The sequence below is a fragment of the Acipenser ruthenus genome, chromosome 26 (assembly GCF_902713425.1).
Source record: "Acipenser ruthenus chromosome 26, fAciRut3.2 maternal haplotype, whole genome shotgun sequence".
NCBI lineage: Eukaryota > Metazoa > Chordata > Actinopteri > Acipenseriformes > Acipenseridae > Acipenser > Acipenser ruthenus.
In genome coordinates, this window is record NC_081214.1 from 23,579,665 (window position 1) to 23,591,488 (window position 11,824).

The following is an 11,824-nucleotide window of genomic DNA, read 5'->3' on the forward strand; positions in this document are numbered from 1 at the left end:
TAACGTTACTATAAGTTTTATAAATTGTAATATTTTGACACCGTGCAATTGCAAGGGATTCAATGAGTCGTTATTAAAAAGTTATTGCATCTGCAAATAATTTAATATCACAGTCAGAAAACAAAGCGCAAGCCGAGTATATTTTACAGGAAATGTCGTCTCGCTTGCCAACACCTAACATGGTGGCAAAGGCTTCACTTCACTCTGCCCAAAATGCATTTGAGGTCACGTGGTTCTCGCAGACTCTCCCCATTCGTTTGGCTCCACCGTACTCTTCTGTGTATATATATATATATATAAGGTACAGCGGATAGTATAATATTTTAGGAGGAACATTAAAAAAAAAACTTGGCAGCAATGGAAACACGACAGCCGTGCCTCTTTTGCGCGCGTCACCACATTTGGGCGGTGCTTCACGCCCCTCGCTCCGAGTCCTTTCAATAATTTTATACAGCATGAAAGTGCTCATTTTGATAAATGAATTATTGATAAGTAGAATGAAGTATTGGCATTGCTTTGCTGTGGATAAAGTATATACGTTGTATTGCCCATTGTACTGTCTGATTAATACCGCTTCGATACAATACTTTGACAGTATGTTAAATATATTATGAACATCAGTAGGACCGGCAACATTATAATAAATACATGTAAATAATAACATATCTGTAGCTGGCCAAAAAAAAAAAAAAACATACTTGAAAAGATTTATTTCAGGCTCCATTTTGATTAACATTATAAGTCGATGTGTTTTTCACACTGCAAACTGATGAGAAGAACGTGCTTTGCTTTCTCTCTGCTTCCTAAGTTTTATCGTGCAGCTGCATTGCAAAGCAGGACCCGAGCTTCACGTGGAAGCAGCGGCGCCGTCTCGCTTCCTCGCACTCTGATTGGACCTCGGCGTTATCAATCCGCGCGCCGCTCGCTCGCGAGCTCCGCAAACACCGCCTAGCTACGGAGAGAGAGAAAGAGAGAAAGAGAGAGAAAGAGAGAGAGAGGAAGGGGCCGGACAGAAGTGAGAGACAGTTTATATGCTGAGCGGCTGTCAAGGTAAGGCTTGGGGACACATTGTATTACGTTTTTATTTTACTTTCAACACTAGCGAACACGGAAGACGGATTTAGGTGAGTGTTCAGCGCTGTGTTTTATATTATCGGTCTGAAGCCTTGCTAAGTGTACGTGCGTCCTCCTTTATTCTCCGATTCGTCTCTTCTTTTTCAGAAAGAAAGAACATGCACATTTAAAGAGTGGAAGGAAATGACATGAAAAACAGTTTTTAAACACGGAACAAATAGTCTATTAAAATGTCCTCTAATGAACTGCCTTTATTTTCGGTGTGTGTTTGTTTTGTTGTTGTATTATTAGCTGGAGTATAAAAGGTCATTTAGAAAAAGTAGTTTTCATTGGTCGTATATATTTTATAATATGTTTTTTTTTTTTCCGAAGACAATTGACTGATACCGGATATTGGTTTGGAAAAGTACCAGCTCACACACACAGACACATCTGCGCAACGTAGTAGGCAGAGACGAGGAACTCTCCTAGATAATTCAGCATTAATATCACAACAAAGAGAGGGTGACACATACCGAATTAAAAAGTAATGGACAGACGCTCATAAACGTCAATTAAATAGCTGCGAGCTGTGCTTTGTGTCGTGACGTTAGCCGGGGAACCAGAACAGCGTAGCGAATATAAATCTAGCGAGCGAAATAACTCTGATGCCTGAACGTTGAAAAGCCCTGCGAATGAACGAGTCAGCTGCTGCAGTCAGTACCCACACTAGATTATAATTTGTATCGTCAGTATAATAATAATGACTGTATAGAAGAACCTACGCAGTAACTAAAACAAACACACCAAAAAAAAGAAAGATTCGGTGGAACAGGAAACGTCGCATTGATCTGAATCTGTGTTGAACAGGACATGTTTCAGGAGGACATTATTCATTTGTAAAATTAACTCTGATGGCGGTGATTTTTTAAAAAAGAAACAAACTGATGGTTATACAAAACCGCCAGCCTGTAATATACGTCGGGGAAGTGGGTTACAATAAACCACTTCACTTCAAACATGCCAGCTATCTTAAACTGTATAATTTGGAGGTTAAAAACGCCCTTCTGTTAAAGTTTATATAAATCAATACCAGGTTCTACGCTGTGTTAAAGACGATTTCTTTTTCCCGTGCCCCTTGTCTTTTTGAATTGTATTCCCACCCACGGTACTGCATTGTAGTATTTCCTCACCAGAAATAGAGAACTCCCTCAATGCGACGCGCACAACGCCCTCTTTGATGAGTCGCATTCCCAGGGACGGATGTAAGTGGCGTTCTGGACCCGGGGTTCACGTGTTACATAATGCGGTGATGGACTAAGTACAGTCGTCTCGCTTATCGATGACAGCTCCATTAAAGCGGAGATGCGTTAAATGCCTGCACACTCCTCATTTAAATGAACTGTATTGTTGTGCTTTTAATATAACCCTCGTGAAAGGAGCGTAACATACTGACATTTTGCATTGTGAGATGTAATGCCAAAACTAGCTTCCAAAAAGAACAGAGGGTGCTAGTCACTTAGGATATGACGTGTGGCAGCTGATATGACCCGTGCCAGCTCCCAGCTATGCTGCTGCTTCTATGAAGGAATGTACAAAGCCAGAAAACGGCTCTTGACTTTAACCCCCCCCCCCGAAATACATGCATGCAACACATCCTTGTAGGAAACTTTAGCTTGGTATTGGGGGCTGCCTGGGGGTAGGTGTACTGGATATGGACACGTTCAAGCAAATAAAGCTGTAGAAATAGCAGGGCTTTGTTAGTTAAACCTGTGAACCTGTTTGAAGATTCTGGAACATATAATAGACGCACCTGTCATGAATTGAACCTCTAATGCAGGCAGAATGACAGTGATACTGTTAGCTTGCTGTAAGGACTGCAGTGCGATACATAACTGCATAAACGTTTGTGGATAGCAATGCATATTCCCCCATTACTTCTGTATCTTGAAGGATAATAACGTAGCAGATTCATTTCACTGAAAAAAAGAGTTGTGTTAATAATTGCTGATCTAATAGTTTATTATCTTCTGCTGCCTGTTTCTGTTGTCTTGCCAGTCTCAATGGTTACTGGTAGTCACCTGGCTTCATGAATACAGATTGCAGCTTCCATCTTCACAAAGACTGCCCACACCTGCCTCCTGCAGTAGATATCTGCGCTGTACCATTGAGGGCCATTACCATTTATTGGACAGAGTCCAGGCCACACATCTGACACTGTTACTGTAGTCCAGTCATCCACAGCCTTATACAAGGTGGAGACCACAGTAGTGCTTGGAGATTGTCTCACAGACCTCCTCCAAAAACTACACATCCCACTGCTTTAGAAAAACTGCAAGTAACTGTAAAGATGCAGAAGAACAGGATGCTGTCAGGCGACAGCTTGTTTGACAAAATGCTGTCTTGCCTGTAGCAGATAAGGCAGTTTTGATGTGTGGGGGGCAATTCTAATTACAGTTACAGCACCATTGTTTTCTGAAATTGCAATCACAGTGCTATTTCGTTCAATTACAGTTAGTTATGCTGCAGTAATTACAATGCACTAAAAAGTAGCATAAACAACTCTACACATGAACACGTTTACTCTCTTTATTCTATATAACCAATCAACAATCCCAGGTACAAATAATGATCGTATGACAAGTGTTTGGGACAGACTTGCAGTTTCTGAAATGCTGTGTAATTCTGAACTATCTTTATATAATGAATGTCCTGTTAATCTAGTCAGTAACCACAGTGATCTCAGTCGGGGGCTTGTCTGTCCGGTGCTCCAGCCATACCTGCTGCTCTAATCTCTTCTGTTCTTTCATGCAGGTGTAAGTAAGCAGCCCCCTTTCTCCCCTCACGCAAAGGGCGCCATCACAGACTCCTAAACATGCCTTTCCCCTTCGGAAAATCACAGAAAAATCCTGCCGAAATTGTCAAGAGTTTAAAAGAGAACGTGGCTGTATTGGAAAAACTCGAGCCAACGGAAACCAAGAAATGTGAAAAGGTGATTTTTTTATCTTGGGGAATCCCGTGTCCAGTTGTGATTAAACTTGGTATGGGCATTCTTGAGCATCGGTGCATCGCATCATTCTAACTTGTTCGAGTATTGATGTCACATTCACCATAGCAACCAGACCTGTTGCGTGTGCCTGTATTCAAGCATATATTTGAAGCACTCCTTGAAGCATGGGAATATGAGGTAATACTTTCTTAACAGTACTTTGAAGATGCATAAACATTATAGCTTTTTAGCAGTGCTTTATCTTTTTTTCAATGTTCACAGTGCTGCTGCTGCTCTGGTTGTGTTTTTTGCACTTATTTTTTCCAGAGAGAAACTCAGCCCTCATTTAGGTCACTGACACGCGTCAAGCTTGATGTCACCTTCCTATTCATGAAGCACACAACAACACGAGTGAAACGATTATACAGAAAAATGAAATAGAGTGCGGGGGGGGGGGGGGGCACCAAATCACCATTTTCAGTATTACAGTTTTTTTTTTTTTATGTATTTTTTTATATGCAAGTCAGATAAACAGGGAGCCCTGTAGTTGACTTTGTTGCAGTGTGTTTGAGCAGCGCTTCGCTCTCCCCTCCCCCCCGCAGGTGACTGAAGAGATGTCAAAGAGCCTGGCCTCCCTGAAGGAGGTCCTGTACGGCACCAGTGACAAGGAGCCGCAGACGGAGGCCGTGGCACAGCTGGCCCAGGAGCTGTACAACACCAACCTGCTGATCGCACTGATAGCCAACCTGCAGAGGATAGACTTCGAGGTGAGGGGGGTGTGAGTGAGGACAAGGGTGAGGGGGGTGCTGCATGTGTAGCACCGACCTGCTGAGCACGTCCATAGCCAACCTGAACATACTGAAGCAGCATATCCACACAGCTGTCACCCCTACCAATACAGAACTACTATTATTATTATTATTATTATTATTATTATTATTATTATTATTATTATTATTATTATTATTTAGTTAGGTATTTGTGTTTGGTATTCTTGTGAAAATAGAAACGGCTGAGGTGCTGTACGAATCGTTAAGGTAAAAAAACAAAACTGTCCAACTAATAATTTCATATGTTGTACTCAGGGCAAGAAGGACGTGGTCCAGATTTTCAGTAACATCCTGCGCAGACAGATTGGCACCCGGACCCCGACTGTGGAGTACATCTCCTCTCACACACAGATACTCTTCATGCTGCTGAAGGGGTGAGCAAGCTGGGTAAAGTACTGGAGGAGCTCCCCACTCTAACTCAACTGTCCTAGGGGGTTTGAACGCGTTCATATCTGAGCCCATCAGCAAACGCTAGCTTTAAGGGTCCGATGTTTAGGTTGAAATTCACACTTCTCTCAAATGAAATTAAATTCTGGTACCGAAATGTTACCAAATCAAAGTTGCTCGGCTCCAAAACCTAATAGATTGAATGACATTGACCTTTTGAGGTAGCTCAGGGTCAGCTTTAGAAAAATCTCTGCTCACTAAACACAGACGAGCCATGTCTCATTTGAATTTCTGTTGGCATGAAGAATCTTCATCATTCTGCCTGCCCCACACCTCAGACAGCAGGAGGCTGTGTGGTCCAGTGGTTAAAGAAAAGGGCTTGTAACCAGGTGGTCCCCGGTTCAAATCCCACCTCGGCCACCCGCTCATTGTGTGTGACCCTGAGCAAGTCACTTAACCTCCTTGTGCTCCGTCTTTCGGGTGAGACGTAATTGTAAGTGACTCTGCAGCCGATGCATAGTTCACACACCCTAGTCTCTGTAAGTTGCCTTGGATAAAGGCGTCTGCTAAATAAACAAGTAATAATAATAAAATGCAGATTACATATTTGCATTGTTATGAAAGCGTCATCATCACTGGAATGTGCCAGTGACCTTGACCTCTAGCTTATAGTATGTTAATGTTACTGTGAAGTGAATTGTTTTCTGGATCGGCGATATTAATCCTTGAAAACGCGCTTTTAAAAACAGTAGCGCAGTTCTGATATTTGGATGATCAGAGGGCCTCCAGTGAGACACCAAGTAAGGGGGCAGGATGCCTTGCAGGTTCAAACGTGTTGGCAGCCCCTGGGAGCGTGGCTCGTTCTCTCCCTGACAGCCTTGTTCCCGGTGCAGGTACGAGAGTCCGGAGGTGGCTCTGAACTGCGGGATGATGCTGCGGGAGTGTCTTCGTCACGAGCCGCTGGCCCGCACCATCCTCTTCTCAGAGCAGCTGTACAACTTCTTCAGATACGTGGAGCTGTCCACCTTCGACATCGCCTCGGACGCCTTCGCCTCCTTCAAGGTGAAGCAAGGACTCCGCTTTTTAGAATTTTTTTACAGAGTAGCAGATTATGGGAAAAGTACATGGTTAGATTATTAATAAATGTATTCCAATTTTTCTATGTAAGATAGTAGATACTGCACGTACATGAATAGATATAAAGTTACACACATATTTACAGAGCAGTTGCTCGTGCATATATGTTTTCATTTATATGTGATGCTATAAAACCTGAATGATATAATAATGAAGTGAGTATATCGGGCTGGGGTTGTGATTTCAGGGGGAGGAGGGTTGTATTGACCGAATATCTTCACCCTGTCATGCTGCTGCTGCTGCTGCTGCATAGTGCGCTCAATTTTACAAACTCATTTACATGGTTTAACAGTATTTGATTTCCAAATAACCCTCCGGTAACCACAGTGTCAGGTGATCAAAAGGAGAATAATACTTTGTTTAACAATACATTTTGTTTGTGCTTTTGCTTTTTTACATTTCAGGACCTGCTGACCAGGCACAAGATCATGTGTGCGGACTTCTTGGAGACAAATTATGATCGAGTAAGTCTTTTATAATCATTATTCTATGCTTCTTTCTTTCTTTCTTTGTTTTCTGTAGTATTCGCTTTCAAAGTTACATCATATTTATAATGGTATGTGTATGTATATATATATATATGTGTGTGTGTATGTGTGTATATATATATATATATATATATATATATATATATATATATAATATAAAAAAAAAGTATATAAATTGTAATGATTTGTGTTTTAGGTGTTTACAGAGTATGAGAAGCTGCTGCATTCAGAAAATTATGTGACCAAACGACAGTCTTTGAAGGTACTGCTTAACTGCATTGATTACTTTATTGTGAGACACATCTGCCATGGCAACACAGTACACAGCAGCAGTGAATTGCATTACAAAAACAATACAATAGAAGGACACGTTAATAGAAGAACAGCGTTCTCCAAACACCTCGTTATGGCTTTGCATGAACTCAGTTTGTCACTGATTTGTCCTCGATATTATGATTGCATTGTGGAAAATATATGGAAATATAACATGGTTGCGTCAGGTAGAAAAGTGACTGCTTGGAAGGTCTATTAAATCCTGGAACCGTAGAAATACACGGTAGACTGCAAAGTGACAACAGTTCTGAAGACATGGGTAATGGTATTCAGTAGTGTTGTGCTTTGTGAGAAGACGTTGGTATAAGAGACAGGGTCAGGTGTATATCATAACTTCTACCATGAGCATGTGCTGCGCTTGTGATTGAATTGAATGCATGGTCTCTCTCACAGTTGCTGGGAGAGCTGCTGCTGGACCGACACAACTTCACAGTCATGACCAAGTACATCAGCCGGCCCGAGAACCTCAAGCTGATGATGAACATGCTGAGAGACAACAGCCGCAATATCCAGTTCGAGGCTTTTCATGTCTTCAAGGTGAGCCAGGGAGTGGAGCATACTGACCTGAACCAGGGGGGTGGAGCACACTGAACTGAACCAGGGGGGTGGAGCACACTGAACTGAACCAGGGGGGTGGAGCACACCGAACTGAACCAGGGGGGTGGAGCGCGCCGAACTGAACCAGGGGGGTGGAGCACACCGAACTGAACCAGGGGGGTGGAGCACACTGAACTGAACCAGGGGGGTGGAGCACACTGAACTGAACCAGGGGGGTGGAGCACACTGAACTGAACCAGGGGGGTGGAGCACACCGAACTGAACCAGGGGGGTGGAGCACACTGAACTGAACCAGGGGGGTGGAGCACACTGAACTGAACCAGGGGGGTGGAGCACACCGAACTGAACCAGGGGGGTGGAGCACACCGAACTGAACCAGAGGGGTGGATCACACCGAACTGAAAGCAGGGTTCTGAGATTATAACATTTGCACGGCAAGACGCAAGTCTCCAGCTATACAGGAGATAAATGCATTCCATGAAAAAAAGAAAAATCAATTAAAAATATATTTATTATGTGTTCAGATGTTTTGTTTTTGAAGCTGTTTTCAATATTTCATGCATTAAAGTCTTAAAAGGAAATCTTAAAGAAAGCACGCTCTTACCACTTTCCTTCATTGCGACCCAGGTGTTTGTTGCGAACCCCAACAAGACGCAGCCGGTGATGGACATCCTCCTGAAGAACCAGACCAAGCTGATGGAGTTCCTCAGCAAGTTTCAGTCGGACCGTTCGGACGACGAGCAGTTCTGTGACGAGAAGAACTACCTGATCAAACAGATCCGGGACCTGAAGAGACCCCCCGCGCCACAGGAGGGCTAGCCCTGATCACCCCCGCCCCCTCCTCAACCTGCCCCTACCCCCGAGGAAACAACCTGCTCAAGCACATCCGGGCCCCGGAGAGACTCCCAGCACTGCAGGGGACCTGGCTCTGCTCAACCTGCCCCTGCCCTCTTAGCTGCTGCAAAAATCCAAGACCACCAGGGCCACAGGAGGCCCCACTAACCCAGCCCCTGCACCCGCTGCCAAGAGAAAATCCTTCAATTCACCATAACCAAGAGCATAACCAATAACTACAAAATATACCTCCTTCTTAGGGTGCCTGGGCTTAAAATAATAATAATAATAATAATAATAATAATAATAATAATAATAATAATAATGAAACACAGCAACATGGGAGGTGTGTGCATGATTTATGTGCAGCAGGTTATTTGAATTGTAGTATTGTATATTTTTTTAGGAAGCTCATCTCTATCTGTCACATGCAGTGCTGTCTGCTGGGCTTTAGTCTCAATAAGGGATTGTAATTTATGTAACAGAGATGGGCAACTGTGGTCCCCAAGGGTTATTCCAGTCCAGGTAATAGAGGTGTCATTATTTACTGAAATTAGGCACTTGATCCTGATACACATGTTGGTATTTCTGTCCTTCGGTGCACACAATTGAGTGATTACCAAAGACTCTTGGATACTGTTGAGGCTGTTTAATGATTTTGCATGCACTAGAAAGCAGTGGACCTTGTTGGAACAGCAACCTGGACTGGAATAGCCCCTCTTTGTCCACCCTGGGAGGAAGGGAGATGGTCAGAGGGAGAGTAGGTGGGTTCCTGCTAAGAAGAAGTTAATTTAAGTTCCTGTTTTAACAAGTTATAAATATTATTTACAATGTTGGCCTGCACACTGTCTTGCACACTTTAGTAATATGCCTTATAGCCTCCTATCACAGTCCTGTGTGCGGCTGCAGTACCCCCCCCCCCCTCCTCTAGCTGAACTGTGATTAGATACTTCATGAGCTGTGCTGGTACTGACAGGAAGAAGCACAGGTACTGGGAAGCTGTCAATTGCTTCCCCCCTGCAGCACTAAACAGTGCCGCTTGGTTCCTGTGTGCAAGCAGGGATTTGTAGAACTGTAGAAAAAGGGGTCGTGTATTAATGTCAAATACAATAACAACTTAACCTTACCAACCCTACAAAAACGAATCCGGAACTAGAATCCAATAGCAGTGTAGGGCATGATGATGAATACAAAGAACTACTGTGTAGAAAAAGCATTTTAAAGCAGCACACGAAATGTAAGGAATGTGCCCAAAAAATGCACTTTGTCAGGATGCTATAAAATATAAATGTGTGCATGCTTATAAAAAAAACAAGAAGGGTAAGAACCAACCCAATTGACCGTGCTAGCAGACACACAATGCATTACTACTAGGCAGGGTGTGATCTAGGCTGGGATTCAGCAGCCCTGCGTTTGAAAAGGACTTTGTGGGGTGGGGTGACTGCGATGTACGGCACTTCCGCCTCGTTTAAGCTGCTCCCAGTGTGATTTAATGAATTGAGCATGAATACACATGGGGGCTAGGGAGTGGAATTAAACTCGAAATGACCTGAACTGCTTCACTTAGCTGCTGCTGCTGAACCAGGACAAATCTTTGCCATGGTGTGGGAGAGGCTGCAATTACAAACCTGCAGCATGATGTTGCTGCTCTTTGTTACGCCTGAGTGTAAATCTGCGCTTTTCATTTTGGGCATTAGAAGACTGGCAATGTAATCACAGCAAGAGAAATGCTGTCCACCAGTGATTTGAAATTGCTGTTAATTAACCATTCCTTTCATGATTGTTAATAGAAATCTAGTATTGCATGCACAAGTGTGCAAACCCAGATTGTATTTGTTTTTTGGGCAAGGTCTTTTCTAACATTTCAAAATGTTCCTGGTTTAAAAAAAAACAAAGTGGTTTGAAGTAATGCTGCCTGGACAGAGTGAAGTGGAACAGTTGTGTGAGAGTGACCTGTGTGATGGCTGTACCCACACTCACACTGATGCACAAACATTTTCAATATTGTATATAGGAGCATTTTATGCACCAAAAAAAGCACCCCAAATGAAACAATGATTTGTTAATGTTTCCAGATTTTAGAAACACCACCACCTCCAGCCCCCGGTGCCAGAGCCTCCTGGTGAGCACTGCCCTTGGCCAGCCTGCAGTTCCTGTAGGAACACTCGAGATGTTCATTCAAAGGGCTGCTAACGGAAACAACGTGAGTTTCTTTTAAGTGCCGACAACTGAGCGCAAGCGAAACGACAAAACCCTCCAAAATAAAGACAAACATCTAAATATGCTCCGATATTAAAATGTAACGTGGTCAGATCTGGACAGTAGCTGTGTTACATTGCAATGGTCTTGCTGTCCAGGCAGCGTCTTGAGCAGTTCAAGGCTAAGCTAGTAGAGCAGAGCGTTGAGAATGCGGGACTGATCAGGACTGCATTTCTGTTATGGTTGGCATGTGATGTTTGTGCTTTACAAAGGACACCTTGTTCCCTGGCATATCCATGACCACGCCCAGTACAGTGTATGGCGTATCTGTGGTTCACAACCGTAGAAGTCCAGCTTTTAAACCAGTCCCATCAGAGCCAAACGTAAACAGGCTGACGACTGAGCCGGTCCGTGTTTTACTGAGAGTTTACTTAGTAATACCTTTTTTTTAGATTATTATTATTATTATTATTATTATTATTTAAACAATTAGATTATTAATATTTCGAAAAAGTCATGGGGCATCTTATGTCGACGAGATGTATAACTCAGTAGTAAATGTTGCTGTAACACAGATTTATATCAACCAAGATGGACACACTGATGTATGTATGTATGTGTGGGTGGTTTAGTGTGGAAGTAAACCCAATTCAAATATATAGGGCTGGTTTCACAGACCCTGATTGGCACTAATCTCGGATTACCTTGCCTAACATTAGGAAGTTTAAGATTGGTGTGAAACTAGCCATGTATGTATAAATGGGGGGGTGTTTGTAGTACTAATTCTCTTGCTTTTTACCTTTTTAACATAATAATAATAAGCAACTACAGTTCTGCAAACTGCTACCTTTGTTTCTGCCATTGTTGATGGCTTTCCTGTCTCCAAACATTGCCTGTTGGGGAGCTAATGACTTGTACATAATGTTTATTTTATGTGGTGATACAATGGTGTTGGAAGTATATTTAAGAAAATAAAATTCCTTTCATACCTGTTTTACAATCGTTTCTTTCTAATA

The 11,824-nt window shown here is 42.8% G+C and overlaps 1 protein-coding gene across 2 annotated transcripts; it reads left to right on the forward strand.

Annotated features, from left to right (window-relative positions):
• The first annotated feature begins 765 nt into the window (after nucleotides 1–765).
• On the forward strand, nucleotides 766–11,808 carry LOC131701693 (calcium-binding protein 39-like). Of its 2 annotated transcripts, none has more exons than XM_059001162.1 (9): nucleotides 766–1,124; nucleotides 3,868–4,045; nucleotides 4,645–4,809; nucleotides 5,128–5,246; nucleotides 6,153–6,321; nucleotides 6,801–6,860; nucleotides 7,081–7,146; nucleotides 7,611–7,754; nucleotides 8,403–11,808. In XM_059001162.1, exons 2-9 carry the CDS (start codon nucleotides 3,929–3,931, stop codon nucleotides 8,592–8,594), a joined length of 1,032 nt encoding a protein of 343 aa, XP_058857145.1. In that variant the 5' UTR covers nucleotides 766–1,124; nucleotides 3,868–3,928; the 3' UTR covers nucleotides 8,595–11,808. The 2 variants fall into 2 exon arrangements, with proteins under 2 accessions (XP_058857145.1, XP_058857144.1); XM_059001161.1 differs by having other exon boundaries at nucleotides 766–1,050.
• Nucleotides 11,809–11,824: the final 16 nt, after the last annotated feature.

What these genes read in the sequence shown, in the direction of transcription:
- LOC131701693 (XM_059001162.1), top strand. Translation starts at nt 3,929, where the DNA reads ATGCCTTTCCCCTTCGGAAAATCACAGAAAAATCCTGCCGAAATTGTC. An exon ending in ACGCCTTCGCCTCCTTCAAG is followed by an intron (nt 6,322 to 6,800) that starts GTGAAGCAAGGA and finishes TTTACATTTCAG; the next exon opens with GACCTGCTGACCAGGCACAA. An exon ending in TGGAGACAAATTATGATCGA is followed by an intron (nt 6,861 to 7,080) that starts GTAAGTCTTTTA and finishes TTTGTGTTTTAG; the next exon opens with GTGTTTACAGAGTATGAGAA.